The sequence below is a fragment of the Marmota flaviventris genome, chromosome 1 (genome assembly GCF_047511675.1).
Source record: "Marmota flaviventris isolate mMarFla1 chromosome 1, mMarFla1.hap1, whole genome shotgun sequence".
In the NCBI taxonomy this organism is placed as follows: domain Eukaryota; kingdom Metazoa; phylum Chordata; class Mammalia; order Rodentia; family Sciuridae; genus Marmota; species Marmota flaviventris.
The window spans coordinates 15,781,200-15,804,598 of NC_092498.1; the positions used below are offsets into that span (position 1 = coordinate 15,781,200).

General features: G+C 35.9%; 1 protein-coding gene across 2 annotated transcripts in view; it reads right to left on the minus strand.

Annotated features, from left to right (window-relative positions):
• Nucleotides 1-348: 348 nt before the first annotated feature.
• The window catches only part of Ift56 (intraflagellar transport 56), a 63,038-nt gene continuing 39,987 nt past the window's right edge, over nt 349-23,399 (minus strand). The window contains exons 11-18 of one of the 2 annotated variants that reach the window (XM_027952223.2): nt 20,837-20,890; nt 19,151-19,214; nt 17,122-17,210; nt 16,809-16,892; nt 15,319-15,388; nt 13,678-13,784; nt 9,138-9,271; nt 349-741 (exon numbers count right to left, since the gene is read on the minus strand). In XM_027952223.2, the coding sequence (XP_027808024.1) occupies nt 630-741; nt 9,138-9,271; nt 13,678-13,784; nt 15,319-15,388; nt 16,809-16,892; nt 17,122-17,210; nt 19,151-19,214; nt 20,837-20,890 (714 nt within the window). In that variant the 3' untranslated portion in view covers nt 349-629. The remainder of the gene's footprint in view (nt 742-9,137; nt 9,272-13,677; nt 13,785-15,318; nt 15,389-16,808; nt 16,893-17,121; nt 17,211-19,150; nt 19,215-20,836; nt 20,891-23,399) is intronic. The other variant, XM_071611768.1, reaches the window with a different exon arrangement.

Below are 23,399 nucleotides of genomic sequence, written 5' to 3' on the forward strand. Positions count from 1 at the left end.
GTAAAATATTATCATCAACAATTCAATTACTGAAAGAGAAGTCCCATAAGTCTATTATCTATTAATAACTGGATGGCTGATAGAGGATTTTACTGCCACTCTGAGAATCACCCTGCTAGTTAAAAACCTCTGTTCTTTGAGATTCAGAGATGCATCACAAAATCCTTTACAGAATCTGTGCTAAAATAGGATAATGTACAGAGATGGCTAAAATAACAAGATAGAATGATGGTGATTCTTGAGTATCAAAGACACATGTTATTGCAGCTGGGAGAAAATGCCTTGAAATGCTAACATGAAAAGAAAAGGAAAAAAAAAAAAACAGAAAAAAAAAAAAAAAAAGGGCTATGCTGCTTTCCTTAAAGTCAGTAAACTACCTAAGAGTACTCTGAGTATTTTTGGAAGAAAGGCACCAGATAAGTCCAAAGTCTTATTGCTAGTAGGATCATACAAGGGCCACGGCACAGATAACAGTACTTTGTTCAGTCAGCAAAGTCTAAGTCAGTCACTGATCTTGAGGCTTGAAAAGCAAGGAACGAGCCCCGTGTCTTATATTCAACTTGAGGAAAATGATTTCCAATTTTAAGTCGAGGTGGAAGCTGATTCTTACGATTAGGACTCAAGCTATTTTAGATAGGCACTCTGTTTTCTTTGGCCCATTTCTTCATGATTCGAATGATGTATTCTACTTGGGTGTTACCTGTGCTTCTCAGTAAATGCAGCACTTCTCGAAGGGTCTCTCTAAAGAAAAGATTTGAAAGAACAAAGTATTTCAATAAATATGAAAATTAACAAAATAAACTAGTAATTTCAAACTGTACTTCTAGCAGGGCATCTGTGAATAGAATCTACCATGGTATACTCATAAGCCAATTAAAAACTTCCTGGATTTATGGGGGCTGGGGTTGTAGCTCAGTGGTAGAGAGCTTGCCTAGCATGGTTCGATCCCCAGCACTACATAAAACTAAATAAACAAAATAAAGGTATTGTATCCATCTACAACTAAAAATATTAAAAAAAAACAAAAACTTCCTGGATTTATCTTCTTACAGTGGCATAGTAAAATGAGAGATCTTGTGAAATACTCCTTGTCAACCCAGGGTCTCCTTACTTATCTGTATTATCTAACTACATACTACTAATTGTTTTGTCCTTGAGACTAAATATTTCTACACTTAATTTGTATGATAAGGTAGAAAACATATATATATATATCTCCAGGTGTCAGATTCTGGGAGCTTGATTCAAATTCTAGCTTCACAGTTAATGAGTCACTTCATTTGTCTGACCCTTACGTTTCTCCTTTGTTTAAGGTGGTAATCACTTTAAATTGGGTATCATTACCATAGTTGGAAAAAAAATTTTTTTTGCCTTTTTTTTTTTTTTTTTTGATACTGGTGATTAAACTTAGGGGCACTTGACCACTGAGCTATATCCCCAGCCCTATTTTTGTATATTTATTTAGAGACGGTCTCAATGAGTTGCTTAGCACCTTGCTTTTGCTGAGGCTGGCTTTGAACTTGTAATCCTCTTGTCTCAGCCTTCCTAACCCCTGGGATTACAGGCGTGTGTCAGCCATTTCTTCCACATTTTTATTGGTGTTTTATAGTTGTACATACTGATGGGATTTGTTGTTACACATGCATACATAGACAAAACACAACAACAATACAATTTAGCTAATATCACTCCCCAGAACTCTTCCTGCCCCCCTCCCATACTTTGATCCCTTTCCTCTAATGACTCCCTTGATTTTTAGGAGATCCACCCTTCCCTTTGTTTTCCTTTTTCTTCTCCAGCTTCTGCATATTACAGAAAATATAAGACCAAAAACCCTCTGAGTTCGACTTATTTCATGTAACTTTGATGGTCTCTAGTTCCATCCATTTTCCTGCTAATGATATCATGTCTTTCTCTGTCTCTCTCTCTCTCTCCCCCATCCTCAGCAGTCCTGGGGATTGGACCCGGGCCTTGTACATGCTAGGAAAGAGCTCCATCATTTTTCTTTATAGCTGAGTAAAACTCCATTGTGTACATATACCACATTTTCTTTATCCATTCATCCACTGATGGACACCTAGGCCGGTTCCATGGTTTGGCTATTGTGAATGCTTAAATGTGGGTATGTATGTATCACTGTAGTAAGATGACTTTAATTTTTCAGGATAAATACCAAGAAGTGGTATATCTGGGTCACAAGGTGATCCCATGTCCAGTCTTTTAAGGAACCTCCATACGGATTTCCATAGTGCTTGTAGTAATTTACAGTCCCACCAACAGTGTAAAAGTGTTCCTTTTTCTCCACATCCTTTTCAGCATTTATTATTATTTGTATTCTTGATAATCGTTATTCTGACTGGTGTGAGATGAAATATCAGTGTAGTTTTGATTTGCATTTTCCTAACTGCTAATGATATTGAGCATTTTTCACGTATTTGTTGTCCATTTGTATTTCTTATTTGAGAATTACCTATGTGGTTCATTGCCCATTTATTAACTGGGTTGTTTGATCTTTTGGTGTAAAGTTTTTCAAGTTCTTTATATATTCTAGATATTAATCCTCTGTCAGAAAATAGCTAGTGAGGATTTTTCTCCCATTCTGTGGGTTCTCTCTTCACATGCCTAATTATTTCCTTTGCTGTGCAGAAGTTTTTTAATTTGAAGTCATCCCATTTATTAACCCTTAGCATTATTACTTGAGCTTTAGGGGTCCTATTGAAAACTCATTGTGCCTAAAAGCTGGAGTATTGATCCTATGTTTTCTTCTAGGAGTGGCATAGTTTCTGGTCTAATTCTGAGGTCTTTGTTCCATTTTGAGTTGATTTTTGTGCAGGATGAGAAATAAGGGTCCACTTTCAATCTTTTACATATGGATAACCAGTTGTCCCAGCACCATCTCCAATGTATATTTCTGGCACCTTTGTCAAGGATCAGATGATTGTATCTGTGTGTGTTTATCTGTTTTCTATTTTATACCTTTGATCTATGTGTCTGCTTTTATGCCTGTATTGTGCAGGTGTTTTTCTTTTTGTTTTGTTTTGGTTTTTTTTTAGTTTCAAGCATTTAATAAACATTAAAAAAGAGCATTATTCATAATACATGACAGAAGATGACAGTCACATTGGTAACTTTTAGTCAGTAAATTATGTATGTTTTTTTAATGCATCTTACCTTTTCATATTTACTTAAAAAAAAAAAACAAGATTGAGAACATGCTGCTTTAAATCATTACAGTATATCATTATTATCTTTCCTTAAAATATTTTGTTCCAAGTGGGGATTTTAACTTACCCAGGGAGGTTTCTCATTTGGCTCCTGATAACCTGTCTCTTTCTCTTGCTTTTGTTACTAGTCTGTCCTGTAGATAACAATTTTGTATAGATGGTTGTGTTGCACCTGTACCCTAAGTGTAGACAGAACAGGGGAAGCCTTTGCCCACTTCACCCCTCAGTCTTGCAGAGGATTGTGGTCACAGGCTCTGAGAACTGCATAGGTCCAGGCCCAGGTCTGAGGCTTCCTGGCATCATGGTACATGTTGGGCAAGAGGTCAACTTGCTATTTCTCTCTCTCTCTCTAGGGCTGAACCCAGGGGTGCTCTACCACTGAGCTCCATCCGGGTCCTGTTTTGTTTTGAAATAGGTCTCGCCAAGTCGATGAGGCTGGCGTCTAACTTTCGATGAATCCTCCTGCCTCAGTCCCAAATCCCCGGGATTAAAAGTGCCTGTCTCCTTGCTGTTTTTCAGTCCTGGGTTTTCTGCATTGGGTTTTGTGGGGAATAAATCATCTGATACAAGGCAAGTAAGTTACTTTTTCTTCTCTGCCTTTCTTTGATATTCTCTTAGCGTGGAACTGTAGGATAGAAATGCAAGTCATCGCTCCCTTCTAAAGATGCACGTAAGAGCTGCTGTGGCAGGGAGAGGTGCAGTGTTCTCAGGAAACTGCCATGGTGAAAAAATGAAGCCAATGAAGTTAAAATGAACCAAATTCTACAGTGACAGGCTTAGACTTGTTTTGCTGAGGGGGTGAGGCTGACTATCAGAGAGTTAGTTCAGGGATAACTCTTCCCTCAAGATCCAATGTTGTATTTGTTTCAATGCAGGTCCGGAGTCTACAGAGTAACAAATATCAAACTTTTTAATTTTTTTTTTTTTTGCCAGTACTCGGGAGATTGAGCCCAGAGCCTCATGTAATGAGCCTTTTTATTTGTTATTTTGAGAGAGCATATTGCTGAGTTATCCAAACTGCCCTAAACTTGTGATCCTCTTACCTCAACCTCCTGAGTAGCTGGGGTTACAGGTATGTATAACCATGCCTAGCTTCAGAAATATTTTAAAACTACACAGATTTCTTATCGCATCCCTTTCACCTGAAATTCTCAACCTTTGATATTCTCTGTAATAAATTTAACTCATGTTCACGTACATCTCCTTTTGACAAGTTCTCAATGAAACCTGACTAATTTTCACTAACTAGTCTTTTATGAGATTATAAAGGAAACTAAAATTACACTGTGAATTCAGCTATCTGCTGAAGGAAATGATTTGAATGATAAAGAGTCTTATTGGTTACAATGTCATAATTTTTATTCTGTGAAATGAAAGCATAATGCAAAGAAAATTATGTTTGTTTTGGTGTATCTTCTTGGTTTGTAGTGTATCTGTGTGTGTGCACATGCACAAGATATAACTTCTTAATTGCACAGACATTTTACTTATTTTTGTACTTGGGACTGAATCTGGGACTTTGTGCATTAGCACTCTACCATTGACCTACATCCCCTGTACTTTTTATTTTAAAATTTTTTTAGTTATAGTTGGGCATAATACCTTTATTTTATTTGTTTATTTTTATGTGGTGCTGAGGATCGAACCCGGCTCCTCACACATGTTAGGCGAGCGCTCTACCGCTGAGCCACAATCCCAGCCCCCCTGTACTTTTTATTCTATTTGAGACAGGGTCTTATTAAGTTGCCCAGGCTGGAAGTAGCTAGGATTATAGGTGTAAACCACAGTGACCTACTAGGTTGTTTCTTCTTCTTCCTCCTCCTCCCTCTTCCTCCTCCCCCTCCCTCCTTCTCCTTCTCCTTTTTCTTTTTTGTGATACTGGAGATTGAACCCAGGGCGTCCCACATGCTAGGCAAGCCCTCTACCACCAAGCTCCATCCCTAGCTTCTTGAATCTACTTTAAGAATGTTATCTGTGCTGGGTGTGGTGGCACATGTCTGTATTCCTGGCAACTCCGGAGGCTAAGACAAGAGGATTGCAAGTTCAAAGCTAGCCTGAGCAATTTAGCAAGACCATTAGCAACTTGGTGAGATCTCATCTCAAAAAATAGAAAGAAGCCAGTGGTGCATGCCTGTAATCCCAGCAGCTCAGGAGTCTGAGGCAGAAGGATCACAAGTTCAAAGCCAGCTTCAGCAATTTAGTGATGCCCTAAGTAACTTAGTGGGACCCTGCCTCAAACTAAAATATAAAAGGGCTGGAGATATGGCTCAGTGGTTGAGCACCCCTGAGCTCAATGCCTGGGAATGTAGCTCGGTGGTAAAGGGTCCCTGGGTTAGATCCCCAGTATCAAAAAAAGAATGTTATCTGCAACCAGTGTGGTGGCAAATGTCTGTAATTCCAGCTATTGGGGTAGGGGTGGGGCAGCTGAGAGAGGATGATTCCAAATTCGAGGTTAGCCTCAGCAACTCAGTGAGACACAGTCTCAAAATTAGTTCAGAGGTAGAACCCCTGGGGTTCAATCTCCAGTACCACCAAAAAAAAAAAAAAAAAAAGGTGGTGAGATTAACAACAGGAATTACTTGTAATGTTTTTCTTGTATACATTTGAAAATGTTGTCATCATTTTACTTTTTTAAACAAATTTTAAAAAAATATTTATTTTTCAGTTTTAATGGACACAATATCTTTATTTTTATGTGGTGCTGAGGATCAAACCCAGTGCCTCATACATGCTAGGCGAGTGCTCTACCACTGAGCCACAACCCTAGCCACATTTTACCTTTTTTTTAATCTTATTTTTAAAATTAATTAATTAATTTTACAGTAGAATGCATTTTAACATATTGTACAAAAATGGAGTACAACTTCTCATTCCTCTGGCTGTACATGGTTCAGAGTCACTCCCCTAGTGTAATCATACATGTATATAGGGTAATAATGTCTGTCTCTTTCTACCTTCCTTCCCATCCCCACTACCCCAACCTCCCCTCACTCCCCTCTACACAAACCAAAGTTCCTTCATTCTTCCCCATCCTCCCACCCTGCTATGGATCAGCATCCACTTATCAGAGAAAACATTCAGGTCTTGGTTTTTTGGAACTGGCTAATTTCACTTAGTATGATATTCTCTAGTTCCATCTATACTTTACTGCAAATGCCATAATTTCATTCTTCTTTAAGGCTGAGTAATATTCCATTGTGTATATGTACCATGTTTTCTTTATCCATTCCTCTGTCAAAGGTTACCTAGGTTGGTTCCATAGTTTAACTGTTGTTAATTGAACTGCTATAAACATTGATGTGGCTGCATTACTGTAATATGCTAATTTTAAATCCTTTGGGTATAAACCGAGGAGAGGGACAGCTGGGTCAAATGGCAAATTCATTCTAAGTTTGCTGAAGTATCTCCATACTGCTTTCCATAATGGTTGCACCAACTGGCAGTCCCACCAACAATGTGTGAGTGTGCCTTTTCCCCAACATCCTCTCCAACACTTATTATTGCATGTATTCTTGATAATTGCCATTCTGACTAGAGATGAAATCTTGGAGTAGTTTTGATTTGCATTTCTTTAATTGCTAGAGATGATGAACATTTTTTCATGTTTGTTGATCAACCAACTGTATTTCTTCTTCTGTAAAGTGTCTGTTCAGTTCCTTAGCCCATTTATTGGTCCGGTTATTTGGTTTTTTTTGTTGTTGTTGTTGTTGTTTTGGTGTTAAGTTTTTTGAGTTCTTTGTATACCCTGGATATTAGTGCTCTATCTGAGGTGCATGTGGTGAAGATTTTTTCCCATTCTGTAGGCTCTCTCATCACATTATTGATTGTTTACTTTGCTGAGAAGCAGCTTTTTAGTTTGTATCCATCCCATTTATTTAGTTTGAATTATCCCATTATTGATTCTTGATTTTACTTCTTGTGCTTTAGGAGTCTTATTCAAGAAGTCAGGGCCTAAGCCAACATGATAAAGATTTGGACCTACTTTTTATTCTATTAGGCGCAAGGTCTCTGTTCCAGTCTTTGATCCATTTTGATTTGACTTTTGTGTAGGGTAATAAATAAGGGTCCACTTTCATTCTTCTCCATATGGATAATTCAGTTTTTCCAGCACTATCTCCAATGTATATTTTTGGCACTTTTGTCAAGGGTCAGATGATTGTATCTGTGGGTTTGTCTCTGTGTCTCCTATTTTATACCATTGGTCTCTGTCTGTTTTTATGCCTGCACTGTGCAGTCTTTGTTACTATAGCTCTGCAGTAAATTTGAAGCTGGGTATTGTGATGCCTCCAGTATTGCTTTTTTGACTTAAAATTGCTTTGGCTTTTCTGGGTCTTCTATTCCAAATAAATTTTAGGATTGTTTTTTCTATTCTGTGAAGAATATCATTGGTATTTTGATGGGCATTGCACTAAATCTGTATATTGCTTTTGGTAGTATGGCCATTCTAACAATGTTAATTCTGCCTGTCCATTAACATGGGTGGTCTTTCTATCTTCTGAGGTCTTCTTCAATCTTGTTCTTCAATGTTCTATAGTTTTCATTGTGACGGTATTTTCACCCCCTCTTTCAACTCCTTGGTTACATGTATTCTTAGGGTTTTAATTTTATTTTTCAGGCTATTGTGAATGAAACTGTTTTCTGGGTTTCTTTCTCAGCAGATTTGTTGTCAGTATATAGAAAAGCTATTGATTTTTGAATGCTGATTTTGTAACCTGTTACTTTGCCAAATTTGTTTATTAGCTCTGGAAGTCTTTTAGTGGAGGTGTTTTGTTTTGTTTGTTTTTGTATCTTTTAGGTATAGAATCACATCATTCATGTCATTTGCAAACTGTGGTAATTTGACTTCTTCCTTTCCTATTTTTATCCCTTTATTTCCTTCTTTTGCCTAATTGCTCTAGCTAGAATTTTTAGCACAATATTAAATAGAAGTAATGAGAGTGGATATCCCTATCTTGTTAATATTCCTAAAATTTTACAAAGCTAGAGGAAGAGGTGATTTCTTCAAGAAATTTGGTCAGGAAAGCCTCAACTACATTAATAAACATAGAAGAGAGGAGCATAAAAGAATAAGATTTGGTGAATGACCAGCATTTATGCTTTAACTAATTTAATTTAATTAATTTTAAAACATTTTACGTAATGCACGCTAAAACCTGCTTATTGATTTTCCAGACCTATATGTAACTGTCTCTGGATCCACTTCCCTAACAATCTTTTCATATTTTCTACTTCTTTTCCCCACACCTTCTTTCACCTGACCAAATGCTTTTAAATTTTTGTTTAGGATTAGAAATAGGTACAAGGCAGGAAGTAATTTTTGATAGATTACTTGCTTACAAAATTATCATATTTTCTATTCACACATGAGCAACAAATATATTCCATTGAGTTATTTTAGGACATTTAATTTAGCTTTTAAGTGTTTTAATTTTAATTCAAATGAAGTATAACACTTTGTGGAACACAAAAAGACAAAGGAAAAAAAACAGAGTTATCAGCCATATCCACTTAATTCCTAATTCTTTGAGGCCTAAACTAAGACAAGAAAAAGCCAATAAGCAAAGAAAAGAGTAAGATTTTGTTTATAAAATTGGCTATTACCCATCACTGTAAACAACAAGAAAAAATAAAATGGCTGTTCATTTGGAACAAAATATATACATCTTGCCCTTCTACATAAGAGCTGTAGCATACTCAGTGTTCCAGTATATAAAATTTAAAATGATTTGATTCTGTAAAAGTAAGACATTTCTGGAGGATGGTCAGAAATATTTAACATCTTAACATTTTTTTTCATTATTCTAAAACATTATTATAACTTTGAGTTTTCAGAAGATATCATCCAAGAAAACAAATGTTTTCCCTCACACACCAAAAATGAATAGTGATAGTATCTCCTGTCTGTTTACTTACTTGGGTTCTCTCCCAGCTAAGATCATCTGGAAAATGCCCACACACGCACCCCTTTTGCCTTCCCAGTATTCGGGGTTGGGATCTAGCCTCTCTAGGACATCAAAAGCTTTGGCTGAGTAGTAAAACTGGCCCATCTGAATAAAAGAAAGTGTTATGGTAATACTTGTAGTCAAAAAATTGGACACTAATCATACAGATAACATGAAATAGAACTGTACGAAATAGGTGATATGGGTAAATGACAATGTTTTCAGTTAGCAAGTTAAATAAATTCCAACTCCTAACTAAAATGAGAAGGAAAATCACAGTTTGAGTACAAATTCAGTTTAAATTAGTTTACCTTCATTCCATTTTCAATAGTGTAATTTTTTTTTTACATATAGCCAAGTTATACTGCCATCAACCCTTGTTATTTCTTCTAAGTACATTTGAATCTTGAGGATAAGCCCTAATGACTGATTTGAACTGGATATTTTTCAAGTGTCCTTAATACATTCTTTTTACATTACTACAATTCATCTTATCTTAATCTAATTATGTTTAATTCAAGAGTAGTCTTTTTCTGTTCTTGTTCTTAAATTCTCAAAATGCCTAGATGTATACTGACCTTTAGTCTAAATACTCAGTTTCTTAAATATGTAATCCATTTTGACAGACACGTTTCCCAATATAGTACATTCCTTGACCTCTTGGAACAGGCTGAAGACCATTAAGTTTTACTTTGATGTGTGTGTGTGTGTGTGTGTGTGTGTGTGTTTGACTGGCAATTGTAAATGCACATTGCCAACAACTTCACTTAGGTTTCCAAACTGCTGGGCAACCTCTTCACTTGGCATGGTTTGGCTACTTCTCTATACCTTCTATTAACTATTTTTCTAAACTTTTGGCAATTTCCCAAAGGCCTCTACTGCATTCTTAATTTAGCTCAATTTTATACTTGACAGGGAAAACAAGTTTCTTCCCTTCACTTCAAATAATACTTACAACTTCATTCATCTTCCCATTCTCTCTTATTCTTTTCAAGGTTAATCCTTCTACCTATGTACTAAAATATTTTATTATAAAATACACAAAGATAGAATAGTACAGGAAACATACATGTACATCTTACAAACTATAATGTGAATATAAATGTGTCCATCACTCAGGTCAAGACACTGAAACAAAATAAAGGCTCTCTGTGTGTCACTGCCAGACCACAATCCTCCCCTTCCCCACCAAGAGGTAATTACTATTCTTTTATAGTCATTAATTCTTTGACTTTCTTTATAGTTTTGCCTTCTATCTATATATCTTTAAAAAATATGAATCTGTTTTGCCTCTCTGAACTCTAGATATATGAAACAATACTGCAATATTCTTTTTTTTTTTGGGGGGGAGGGAGTACCAGGGATTGAACTAAAGGGCACTCAACTACTGAGCCACATCCTCAGTCTGATTTTTATTTTATTTAGAGATAGGGTCTCACTGAGTAGCTTAGTGCCTTGCTTTTGCTAAAGCTGGCTTTGAACTCATGATTCTCCTGCCTCAGCCTCCCTAGCTGCTGGGATTATAGGTGTGAGCCTCTGTGCCTGGCTTGCAATACTCTTTTGTGTCTTGCATTTGACTCAACATTATATTTGTAAAATGCATTTACATTGCTCTAATTGGTTCATTTCTTAAAAAAAAAAAAAAAACTTATTTTGAAATAATTATAGATCTATAGATAGTTACAAAGATAGACATAGGTTATGTGTACCTTTTATCCAGTCTCCCTAATTGTTATGGCTTATGTAAATACAATATAATATCACAATATCAAAACCAGGAAATTGACATGGGTACTTTGTGTTGATAATAGTCCTATCATTTTGCCACATGAGTGGATTCATATACGTACCACCACTATTAAGATACAGAACTATTCCATCATCACAAAGATTTGGTTACCATTCATAGTCACATGCATGCCCTTCCCTGCTCACCACTCCTAAACCTGTAACAACAATATATTTTGTTCTCTATCTGTATAATTTTGTCATTTCAATAATGTCCTTCCTTTCTTCCTTCCTTCCACCCTGGAGATTGAATCCAGGGGTGCTTAATCACTGACCCACATCCCCAGATCTTTTTTATCTATTTTATTTAGAGACAGGGTTTTGCTGAGTTACTTGGGGCCTTGCTAAGTTGCTGAAATTGGCTTTGAACTTGTGATTCTCCTGTCTCAGCCTCCTGAGCCACTGGGCATGCTTCACCATGCCTGGAAAGAATGTTACATATTTCACATACATATAAAAACAAACAGTATGGGACCCTTTGAGGTTGGATTTTTTTAACAGAATATAATGTCCTTATTCCTTGTTAATCTAAGTTACAGGTTTGACAATAGTTGGCCGTCATTATGGTCATCCTGCAAAAGAAGGAGGGATCCCCACCCAAAGTTTGATTGTGGTATTGAGAGTGGAGATGTCACATATACCCCAAGGGGTATGAGAAGATTTCTTACATACATAGTTGAGGTCTCTTTCAAGAGCAGAGTAGACCTCTCAAGCAGGTCTGATATGGCCTGAGAAAGTAGAAAAAGGATTCTGGCCTGGGGTTAGGGGTGAAGACCAGGTGGGGCATCCTGAGCTGGGTCAGTGCTTGAATGGTTTATATCACCCAATGGCACCAAGGGAGGCAGCATCCAGGCTTTCTTGTCATTTTGTCAGATGTGGGGCCCAAAGGGATGAAGGAGGGGTGATGTTTAAAAGCCATCAACACTCAAACATCAGGAAATGGAGTCAGTCTCCTCATCCGTTTCTTTTTATATGTTTAACCATTCACCTATATAAAGATTTTTTTCTAGTTCGACACTATTACAAATAAAGCTATTATTAACATTTGGTGTTTGTATGGATAGAAGTTTCCATTTCTCTGGGATAAATGTATAGGCCATCATTGTAAGTGTGTTTGTATCGAGTCCTTCTAGTGAATCGCGAAACTAGTGGGTTGCTGTGAGAAGATAGTGCCAAGTTGTTTTTCACGGTGATCATTTTCCTTTGACTTTAACACTATCCCACTTTTATCTCCTCTATAGCTTTAATCCATCAAAAATGCCTATACTGTCTTGAATCTTTATCTCCCTTTCCTTAGCCTACAGTATAATTTTACCCATCAAAATTAACTCTCCACCCCAACTCCCCTAAATCCATACTGTTTTCCCTTTTAAGCTGGCACCATAATTTTTTTCGTTAACCTCAAAATCATGAATTTAAAGACTCTGGTCAACATTATACTCATTACACCTGTTTTCTAATCTGACTTTCTTCTCTATCTGCGGCTACTGCCATCTCAGTTCTTGTATATTTCTATCTAGATATAGAATTTAACATTCCCCCTTCCTTGGCTTGTGATAGATAGGAATTAGAAAAAGAGAAATGAAAATCATTTTTTCCTCTCCTGATTTTTCTAAATACTTTTCTGGGTTCACTCTGTGAGTTTCCTAATTGTATAGTCTCTATTGGGAGCTCCAATGATACTTGGTATTTAATACATCTAAAATTGAAATCATTTCCTGTCTGTTAATGTTTTCTTTTCCTCAGCCTTCTGGAACTTACTTAATCACTTAATCACTGAATCATATTAAACTATTATTTTCAAGTTTCCAGTGTCTCGAATCCTTCTCTAATGGCGATACTTCTTTTTTAGTAATGATTCACTTTGAAACATGCTGTTATCGATTAGCTTAACACTGTATTCTCTTTATCTGATATTTTCCTATATTTTCAATAGGATGAGATATTCCAAAAATAGAAATTTCTAGGATTTGAGGCTAATATTTTTTAAAAACTTGTAATCTACAGGATAAGGTCCCAAACTACTTTTCTCTGGGGTTGTGGCTCAGTGGCAGAGTGCTTGCCTAACACATGTGAGGCACTAGGTTTGATCCTCAGCACCACATGTAAATAAATAAATAAAATAAAGGTATTGTGTGTATAACTAAAAATAAATAAATAAATGAATAAAACTACTTTTGTCTTTTCAACTACCTCTCGACACATCTCTCTCCCCCAATATCTAACTATCTATCTATCTAATACACACACACACACACACATACACACACTAGTGTTAAATATGACTGCTTTCTTCTCCCTTTTTCTGGTTTCTTTGTATTTCCTGTCTACCATTTATATCTTAATATTCTTCAAGGCTTGGTTTACAACACTTCTCACTTATTTCCTTACTTGGTAAATCTCACTGTTTTTGAGGATTTCAATTACTACTTAAATGTTGACAATGATTCCCAATCTGTCTCTAGACATAATTTCAGAATCAAATTTCCGACCAAGAGATGAATACATGAATGATACCTATAAATACTGTCCACCTCTGGAGTCCAGTAATTTATATACTTAAGTCTAGTGTTAATTTATAAAAAGGATATTTCTGATATGACTATGCAAAAATCTTTGCACCAATAACCACTTAGGTTCTAGGACATTTTCCCCTAATACTTAGCCACTGCAGCAATGTAATGCTCATTTTCAATTTTCCCTTTACTACCTCTCAAACTCACCTTGTAACAGTCATTAGCAATGAGCTGTAAAAGACTAAAGGACTCGCCAGAAGTTTCCATCTTGAGATAAAGTTCCCAGGCTAGTCTTGGTTTCTTATTCATGATATCTACAAAAGGAAAGAAATAGTTATGATTTTTAAATGAAAAAGAAATAACTTCTGGCAGGGGGTGGTGGTGCACACTTATAATCCCAGCTACTGGGGAGGCTGAGGCAGGAGGATTGCAAGCTTTAGGTCAGCATGGGCAATTTAGGGAGACCCTGTCTCAAAATAAAACTTTAAAAGGGCCAGGGATATAGCTCAGTGATAGAGTAGTTGCCTAGTATGTATGAGGCCCTGGCCTCAATCCTAGTACTGAAAAAAAAAAAAAAAAAAAACAGACAAAAAACGGAAAAAGGAAAAAAAAAAGAAGACAGGAAATAACTTTTGCATATTGTTATTCTATATTCTAAATATATAAAGTAGAATACCCTTACATGGAAAGTTTGCAATGTTGACATTAAGCTGGCTGTCTACTGGAATCCTACCATATTTAAAATATTTCAGATTCATATAATTGTTTTTTAGATTGACTTGATTTCCTGTAGTTTCTACTTTGCTAATTTGCTTAAGAGGACACCTTTCATTCATTCAATCCTATTCACAGTTTTCATTCACTTAGAAAACCTAACTGCACGTGGCTCAATGGTGGCGCATTTGCCTAGCAAACATACATATAAATAAAATAAAGATCCATCAACAACTAAAGAATATTAAAAAAAAAAAAAAAAAAAAAAAAGAAAAGAAAACCTAACTGCTAGGTTGGGGTTGTAGCTCAATGGTAAAATGCTTGCCTAGCAAGTGAGGCACTTGGGTTTGATCCTCAGCACCACATAAAAATAAATGAATAAATTAAAAAAGGTATTGTGTTCATCTATAACTATGAATATTAAAAACAAAACAAAAACCCTAATTGCTAAAATTTTCCTGTGGCTAAAAAAAAAAAAAAATCAATGAATATTTGAAATCCGAGTTAAAAAAAAAAAGGAGCCAAAAAAAATAATGAGAGCACTTATAGACTATATAGTATATAAAAATATTACAATTTTGACATTTTGGCACTTTTCAGGCCTAGAAATCGAAAAGGTAAATCAGTGTGTATCATTTCACAAACAACATGGTAGACTGAGAGTTTGGAAACCTTAACGAGGTAGAAGAACTTGACATTTATCAGGACTATAAGTAGTAGGTAAGTGTTGGTTGGTGGAACTAATCATAGGATGAACTTTCCTAACATATTTACATGGCAACTCTTACTGAGTATTATTAACCACCTTTAATTTCAGTGTTTACTCATTCTTTTTTTTTTTTTTTAGAGAGAGGGAGAGAGAGAATTTTAATATTTATTTTTTAGTTTTTGGCAGACACAACATCTTTGTTTGTACGTGGTACTGAGGATCGAACCCGGGCCGCATGCATGCCAGATGAGCACGCTACCGCTTGAGCCACATCCCCAGCCCAGTGTTTACTCATTCTATAGAGAAAAATACAAGAAATGCTTAAAGATTAGATAATGCTTAATGTAATTTCAAAACAGATTATAAAGTAAGAAAAATAAAAAGAAAATCATTGCTTATATTTATGTATTTAAAAGAAGACTCACAGCACCGAGCTAACCAACTGAGATAAACGTAATCATTTTTCATCTTCTCACTTTGGATCAAGAGAAACACCTACAACAAGAGGAATGAAAGGAAATAAATCTGAGAATAGTTTTGTAATAAAAACATACATTATCAGCTTACCTTAGACTGATGATCAATATAGCCTTATAGATTAATAACAAAATTAAATTGAAGAATTCAAATAAATTATTTTGAAAAAATCAAGACAATCAATCTATGGAGTTTGAAATCAAGACAGTTGTTGACCCTGGGGGAAGGGGACTGACTTACAATGGAGATGAGGGGTTTCAAGGGTTTTGATGATATTGTTTCATGATCTAGGTGATAATAACATAGGTACGTTGACTTCATTGCTATTCATCACAGGGCATACTTGTTATTTGTATACTTTTTTTTTTTTTTAAAGAGAGAGTGATAGAGACAGAGAGAGAGAGAGAGAGAGAATTTTTTAATATTTATTTTTTAGTTTTCGGTGGACACAACATCTTTGTTTGTATGTGGTGCTGAGGATGGAACCCGGGCCGCACGCATGCCAGGCGATTGTGCTACCGCTTGAGCCACATCCCCAGTGTTAGAGTCTGTAAACAAGTCAGGATGGCGCCTGGCATTTTGCCAGAGAAATGTTAGAGTCTGTAAACAAGTCTGGATGGCGCCTGGCAAAATGCCAGAGGGAGTGGTTTGTGAAGTAACACCAGCAAGCCATTAAATGTGGAGATTTCTTATTGGTTGACTGATGTATCTAGTTTATGCTAATTAGATAAGCTGTGTGGAATGTATAAATACTGCTCCTGTCCTGCAATAAACGGCTTCCACTCCTGCTGTATCAATGTACACAAGTTGTTCGTCACCCCCCGGTTATTTTGCTGCAGCCGGACTGCGGCACCCCAGCCCTGTATACTTTTCTATACATGTTATAGTTCTATAAAATTTATCAAAAAGGGTAAATATTAGTGTTATAAAACCTATATTTTGGGCTGGGATCATGGCTCAGTGGTAGAGCGTTTGCCTAGCAAGCGCAGGGCCCTGGGTTCGATCCTCAGCACCACATAAAAAACTAAATAAATAAAATATTGTGTCCGACTACAACTAAAAAATAAATATTAAAAAAACCTGTATGTCAGGCTGGGGTTGTGGCTCAGAGGTAGAGCACTCGCCTAGCACACGCACGGCCCTGGGGTCGATCCTCAGCACCACATAAAAATAAAAAAATAAAGGTATTTTGTCCAACTACAACTAAAAAATAAACAAACAAACAAAAAAACCCTATATGTCTATTCACATTATACTTTTTAAGGTAATCTAAGAACAAAAGAATCTTTAGTAGTCCTTTACCCTCAATCATTTTATTTTAGTAAGAAAAAGATAAAGATGTTTTTAGATAGACTCATTCAAATGTCTTCAAAAGCAGGTGTCTTAGTAAATGTCATTCTTTCAAACAAACAAACAAACAAAAACAATTGGTACCCACCTCTTCACCCTCACTGGTATTACCTGTTGCTGCTTTGGCTTGGGCATAATTAAAGTTAAAGATGTCATCATTATAGAAGTAACTCTGAAAAATATCCCAAAAATGGCCATAATGAGCATTAACTTTAATATAAAGTACAAAACCATTAGTTACAGTGGATAAATATATAAATAATCTCAAGAAATTAGGTTAAGTCCTTGTCTCTAATGCCACCAGAGAAAAAAGGACTACCTTATCTGTAAGAGTATCTAACTTCTGACACATTATTTATAGTATTTCATACATACAGTCATACAGATAATTCTATACGGACCTTAAATGAATTGAGGTAAATCAAGACATCATCAAATTGCTTAAGCAGGAAGAAACATGAAGCCATACATTGCCTCCCTGGAATTGTGTCTGAAATGGAAGGGGAAAAGAAACCATGGAAGTTAATGAAACTAAAAGCTCTCTTTAGTTGAAATTTGAGTTAGTATACAATTTAGAAATAGGAATAGATTCTAAGACATCTTTCTAGATTCTGCAATTACAGATTCTGTTTACTGGATCAAGCCTCAGCATAACAGAGGGCACAATACTTGAGTGACTAATAATCTCTCTGGGGGGTTAATTCCCAAAGTACAAAATGAACAAGTCTCTTCAGGTACACTGGCTCCAGTATTCCCCAGATCATTTTTTGGGTTTTGATTTTCTCATCCAACTCTAACATCTATACAATCAATGTGTCTTGATCTTCTTTATCACTTGTCTAAGACAACCTAGCACCTCCAATCTCAAATGGAGAAATAACTTGTCACAGAACCAGCAGATTCTTATCCCAATCCAACTTTGTCTGGCATCAGCCTCCTACTTGAGGTAGCAGAGGACTAGTATAACCCTGACCCCTGCCACAGGCATTCCCAAGATTCTACCCAGTTCAATTTTTTTTTCCATAGCACTTATCACAGTCTGATATATCATATAACCTATTTATGCATTATGTCCTTAGTCTATCTGTTCCACAAGACTGTAAGCTCCACAAGGGTAGGAAGTTTTGTTCATTTGTTCATTTTGTTTACTGCTATATTCATTCATCCCCAATACCTCAATACATTTTTGTTAGATGAATGAATTAATGAATAAACAAGGAAAGAAAATTATTTCACACACAGTATTGATGAAACAGTTGTGAATATCTCAGGGGTGATAAAAATATTTAACAATCTGTTGAGCATCAATAACATTAATCAGAATAGATGCCAGCCATAGACAACTGGTATAGGTAGCCAGATCAATTCATACTGGATATTAGCCCACCCCCCTTTTTTTTTTGGTACTGAGGATTGAACTCAGGGGCACTCGACCACTGAGCAATATCCCCAGCCCTATTTTGTATTTTATTTAGAGACAAAGTCTCACTGAGTTTCTTAGTGCCTCACAGTTGCTGAGGCTGGCTTTGAACTTGGGATTTTCCTGCCTCAGCCTCCCAAACTGCTGGATTACAGGCATGTGCCATCACGCCCCAGCTACTATCAGCCCTTTCTATAGCCCTTCCTCAAATCTTACACTGAATCTATTTTTTCTTTATTTTATTTTTTAGTTGTAGATGGACACAATACCTTTATTTTATTTATTTTTATGTGGTGCTAAGGATTGAACTCAATGCCTCACATGTTCTAGGTGAGTGCTCTACCATTGAGCTACAAACCCAGCCCCTTACACTGAATCTTGACTGATGAAATCAATTACTTTAATAGTAAAAATAAAGTCACGATTACTGGGAAATATATGTGAACCTTAGGTTGCTATTCCAGGAAGAAAGCACTTTCTAAGCTTAATATCCATGTAAGAAATCATTACATAAAAGATAAATATCATTTTAATTTTTTTATATGGGTGAAAAACCACAGGCAAAGTTTAAAGGCCAATGACCCACTGGAAAAAACATGTGCAATATGACCAACAGTTAATATGTAAAGAACTATTGAGGGCTGGGGATATAGTTCAGTTGGTAGAATGCTTGCTTGAATGCACAAGGTACAATCCCCAGCATCACAAAAACAATAACAAAAAAAGAACTATTGAAAATTCAATAAAATGTAACAATTCATATTAAAACTGATTCATACTTTTAAAACTCTCATGATCTAAAGAGTAAATATATACTCATTTATTTATTTATTCTCTCATTCCACTTTAGCTAAGATACTCAGAAATGATAATTCCAATATTCTGACCTCCCACTTTATAATATGAAGCCTAACATATATCCCTGGACAAAAAAAATATGAAACTTCACCAGTTAACATTACCCAACTCCAATTGTGAGCCATTCTCATTAGTATAGATTTCAAACATACCACATTCACTTGCTGATCCTCCCACCAACTGGAAGAACTGCTGGGCAATTTTCATATGATCCCTCTGAAAAACAAAACAGAGCTGATGTAGAAGATAAGGTAAAAATATTTATTTATATTGCACTTTATGGTTCTAGTATATTTGTCAAGATTTAACATATATCCTTATTTTAAATAATGACCAAAAGAATACTGATTCTTACTAGCAAAAGCAACTATAAAGTGATAATCTGAAACTGAATGAAAACTTCTGCAGGGTCAGATAGAAAAGGAGAAGAAAAATCCAGTCCCCCAAGTCTGTTATAAAAGTCCTGGCCTTAAATAAACTTATTTACTCACTTTTCAACAAATACTTAATGTTCTTTTACCATACATTCAATTTTGGTGTAGAAGGTATGGATATAACAATGAGTGTTTGTTGAACTCACTTATTTATCAATAAGCATTTATTGCATATTTATATAAGACACTATGGAGTAAATTAGAGATAAAAAGATTTACTTATATGCCACTTTGTTCCATAAAGAACTTAACAGGCCATATTAACATGGATAAGAACCTAATTTTAGAGTTTTTTGGTGCTCATAAAATATTCTCCTAGAGGAGTCAGGAGTATGATTCAGAGGTAGAGCTCATAGTTAGTAAGCACAAGGCCCTAGGTCACTCAAAGCACCTTAAAAAAATTTAAAAAAAGGCTTACCTAGAGAAATAATATTCCCTGTTTTATAGATGCCAAAATTATAGCTCAGAAATGTAAAAGGTTTTTAAAAAAACAGACACTGCTGAAAATGAGAATAAACCTTTGCAATGATCTTTTTGTTATTAAATATAAGCACTGTATAAAAGTAGGGTTCTTGTGGCTGGGGGTGTGACCTGCCAAGCACGTGTGAGGCACTGGGTTTGATTCTCAGCACCACATAAAATAAATGAATAAATAAATAAATATATTGTGTCCAACTATAACTAATAATAATAATAATAATAATAATAATAATAATAATAATAAAGAATAGGGCTCTTGGGCTAGGGTTGTGGCTCAGTGGTAGAGTGCTGGCCTAGCATGTGTGAGGCACTAAGTTCGATCCTCAGCACCACATATAAATAAATAAAGGTTCATGGACAACTTAAAAAAAAAAGTAAAAGCTTTAAAAAAATAAAGCTCTTTTTAAACAAAGTATCAATTTTTAGGGTTAGGGCTTTCTCTGTCTCTGTCTCTTTTTTTGGTCTTTAGATAAACGTTAAAAAAAATTTTTTATAGTTGTAGATGAACAGCATGCCTTTATTTTATTTGTTTATTTTTATGTGGTGCTGAGGATCGAACCCAGTGCCTTACGTGCGCAAGTCAAATGCTCTGCCACTGAGCCCCAGCCCCAATCCTTGTTGTTGTTTTTTAACAATGGAATCTAGATTTGAGGGTCTTTTTAAAAATTTTTTTTTAATTTATTTTTAATTTTTTTATTGGTGGTGCCAGTGGGGATTGAACCCAGGGCCTTGTGCATACGAGGCAAGCATTCTACCAACTGAGCTATATTCCCAGTCCTGGATTAGAGGTTTTGTAGAAATAAAAGGAATTGTAGAAGAGCCTGTGGGTAATCTTATTACTGGTTGCACTTTGATATCCATTTTGGTCTTTTCCACACATCTATCACTTTGCAAACTATGGATTAACAATAAATTCATACTCACCGAACCCATTTCCTGGCCAAGGGCTGCATTAACCACTCCTTTGAGGATATACTCCTGGAAATGTACAATAACAGTGATTAAGAAGAATTTAGAGCTGTGAGATAGATATCCTACTAGTTAATCCCTTACATCATCATGGTACTCCATACACTGAGTCACTTTTATCTATTCTATCCCTGGCTTGAATGAAAGAAGTAGGAGACTTTCATTTAATTTCCAGTAGGCATGTATTGATGCAATAGAATTCATTGTGTGTGTGTGTATGTGTGTATGTGTGGTGCTGGGGATTGAACCCAGGGCCTTGTGCATACATAAACTTCCAATCTTATTAATAACTCAGTGGAAACTCCAGGAGGATAACTTCTGTAATTCAGTTAAAGAGGAAAAACCCCCATTAAAAACCCTTGGGAGGGGGCTGGGGATGTGGCTCAAGAGGTACCATAATCGCCTGGCATGCGTGCGGCCCGAGTTCGATCCTCAGCACCACATACAAAGATGTTGTGTCCGCCGAGAACTAAAAAATAAATATTAAAAATTCTCTCTTTCTCTAGGAAAAAAAAAAAAAAAACAACCCTTGGGAGTCTGAGGCAGGAGGATCGAGAGTTCAAAGCCATCCTCAGCAAAAGCAAGGCACTAAGCAACTCAGTAAGACCCTGTCTCTAAATAAAATACAAAATAGGGCTGGGATGTGGCTCAGAGGTCAAATGCCCTCAGTGCAATTCCCCAGTACCAAAAACAAAAACAACAACCACACGTTCATGTGATCTTTTTTTTTTCTTCTTCTTGTCATGGTAGGGTTCAAACCCAGGGGACTTATGCATGCCAGGCAAGCACTCTACCAACTGAGCTACATCTCCAGCCTGTATGTGATCATTTTTTTTTATACTTAAAGTATGTAATTTATTGTATAACAATATTATTATATAATAATATTAACTTTTGAAGCATTGTATTGTACATAATATTAATATTTATATTAATTAGTTACTAATTATATCAATACCTAATAAAAATGGAATTTATTATGAACTAGATTAGCAGTTCTCAAACCCTTCACCTCAGGTCACTTTTATTTTTAAATTAATTAATTAATTTATTCTAATTTGTTATATATGACAGCAGAATGCATTTCAATTCATAGTACACATATAGAGCACAATTTTTCATGTCTCTGATTGAACACAAAATAGAGTCACACCATTCATGTCTTCATACATGTACTTGGGGTAATAATGTCCATCTCATTCCACTATCTTTCCTACCCCCAGTCCTATCTAAAGTTCCTCCATTCCTCCCATGCTTCCCACCCCCCATCCCCATTATAGATCAGCACCCTCATATCAGACAAAATATTCGGCATTTGTTTTGGGGGGATTGGCTGCTTCATTTAGCATGATATTCTCCAACTCCATCCATTTACCTGAAAATGCCATGATTTTATTCTCTTTTAATACTGAGTAGTATTCCATTGTGTATATATACCACAATTTCTTTATCCATTCATCTACTGAGGGGTATCTAGGTTGCTTCCACAATTTAGCTATTGTGAATTGAACAGCTAGAAACATTGATGTGGCTGTGTCCCTGTAATAAGCTGTTTTTAAGTCCTTTGGGTATAAACTGAGGAGCGTGACAGATGGGTCAAATGGTGTTTCCATTCCAAGTTTTCTAAAAAATCTCCATACTGCTTTCCAGATTGGGTGCACCAATTTACAGTCCCACCAGGAATGTATGAGTGTGCCGTGACTTTCTCCCCACATCCTTACCAACACTTATTGTTGTTTGAATTCTTTTTTTAAAAATTTTAATTTGTTACATATGACAGCAGAATGCATTACAATTCATATTACACATATAGAGCACAATTTTTCATATCTCTCGTTGTACACAAAGTAGAGTCACACCATTTGTGTCTTCATACATGTACTTAGGGTAATGATGTCCATCTCATTCCACTGTCTTTCCTACCCCCATGCCTGCTCCCTTCCTCTCCCTCCCCTTTGCCCTATCTAGAGTTCATCTAATCCTCCCATGCCCTGTCCCCCCAACCACATTAAGAATCAGCATCCTTAAATCAGAGAAAACATTTGGCATTTGGTTTTTTGGGATTGGTTAACTTCACTTAGCATAATCTTCTCCAACTCCATCCATTTGCCAGCAAATGCCATGATTTTATTCTCTTAATACTAAGTAATATTCCATTGTGTATATACTGTATATACACCACATTTTCTTTATCCATTAATCTACTGAAGGGCATCTAGGTTGGTTCCACAGTGAATTCTGCTGCTATAAACATTGATGTGGCTGTGTCCCTGTAGTATGTTGTTTTTAAGTCCTTTGGGTGTAGACCAAGGAGTGGGATAGCTGGTTTAAATGGTGATTCCATTTCCATTTTTCCAAGGATTCTCCATATTGCTTTCCATATTGGCTGTACCAATTTTCAGTTCCACTAGTGCCCTTTTCCCCACATCCTCGTCAACACTTATTGTTGTTTGTATTCTTTGGTTTTTAAAATTTTTTAGATTTTGATGAACCTTTATTTTATTCATTTACTTATATG